This window comes from Alligator sinensis, unplaced genomic scaffold (genome assembly GCF_000455745.1).
Source record: "Alligator sinensis unplaced genomic scaffold, ASM45574v1 scaffold149_1, whole genome shotgun sequence".
Classification (NCBI taxonomy): domain Eukaryota; kingdom Metazoa; phylum Chordata; order Crocodylia; family Alligatoridae; genus Alligator; species Alligator sinensis.
The window spans coordinates 358,061-358,575 of NW_005842823.1; the positions used below are offsets into that span (position 1 = coordinate 358,061).

The 515-nt window shown below is 77.3% G+C and overlaps 1 protein-coding gene across 1 annotated transcript in view; it reads left to right on the plus strand.

Annotated features, from left to right (window-relative positions):
• The window catches only part of ZNF385A (zinc finger protein 385A), a 19,933-nt gene that overhangs the window by 1,921 nt on the left and 17,497 nt on the right, over positions 1 to 515 (plus strand). Inside the window, exon 2 of the mRNA XM_025191490.1 lies at positions 24 to 82. Coding sequence (XP_025047275.1) covers positions 24 to 82 — 59 coding nt within the window. The remainder of the gene's footprint in view (positions 1 to 23; positions 83 to 515) is intronic.

Genomic DNA, 515 nt, shown 5'->3' on the forward strand with positions numbered 1-515 from the left:
TCCCCTGCCCCCTCCCCCCGCAGGGCTCGGACCCCCCCGCGGCCCGACATGGAGCCCGGCGCCGGCCCCCGATACCTGGCGGGTAGGTGGCACGGGCGGGGGGCCCCGGACTCCTGGGCTCTGCGCCGGGCGGGCCCCGCGGTGCCCCTCGCTCCCCAGCCCTGCGCAGGGGCAGCGCCGTGCTCCCCCAGGGCTCCAGTTGGGGCAGGAGGGAGCGTGGGGCCGGAGCTGAGACCCAGCGGACTCGTGGCGTGGGGGGCAGGCAGGGCTGGCACCAGGCAGAGGCATCTCCAGGCCCTGGCTGAGCACCCCCGGCCCAAGCGGCCCTGGGGGGCAGCAAGCGCTGGCACGGGGTGGGGGCGGTCTGGTCAGGGCCCAGGTGTAAGGGCAGCCGGGGCATCCCTCCAGCCTCTGCTAGCCGCAGCCAGCATTCGAGCTGGGGAGACGTGGGCACAGGCACGAGGGCTGCAGGTCGGGAGGGAGGGGCATTGGCGGGGGTGGGGGGGGAAGGGGGG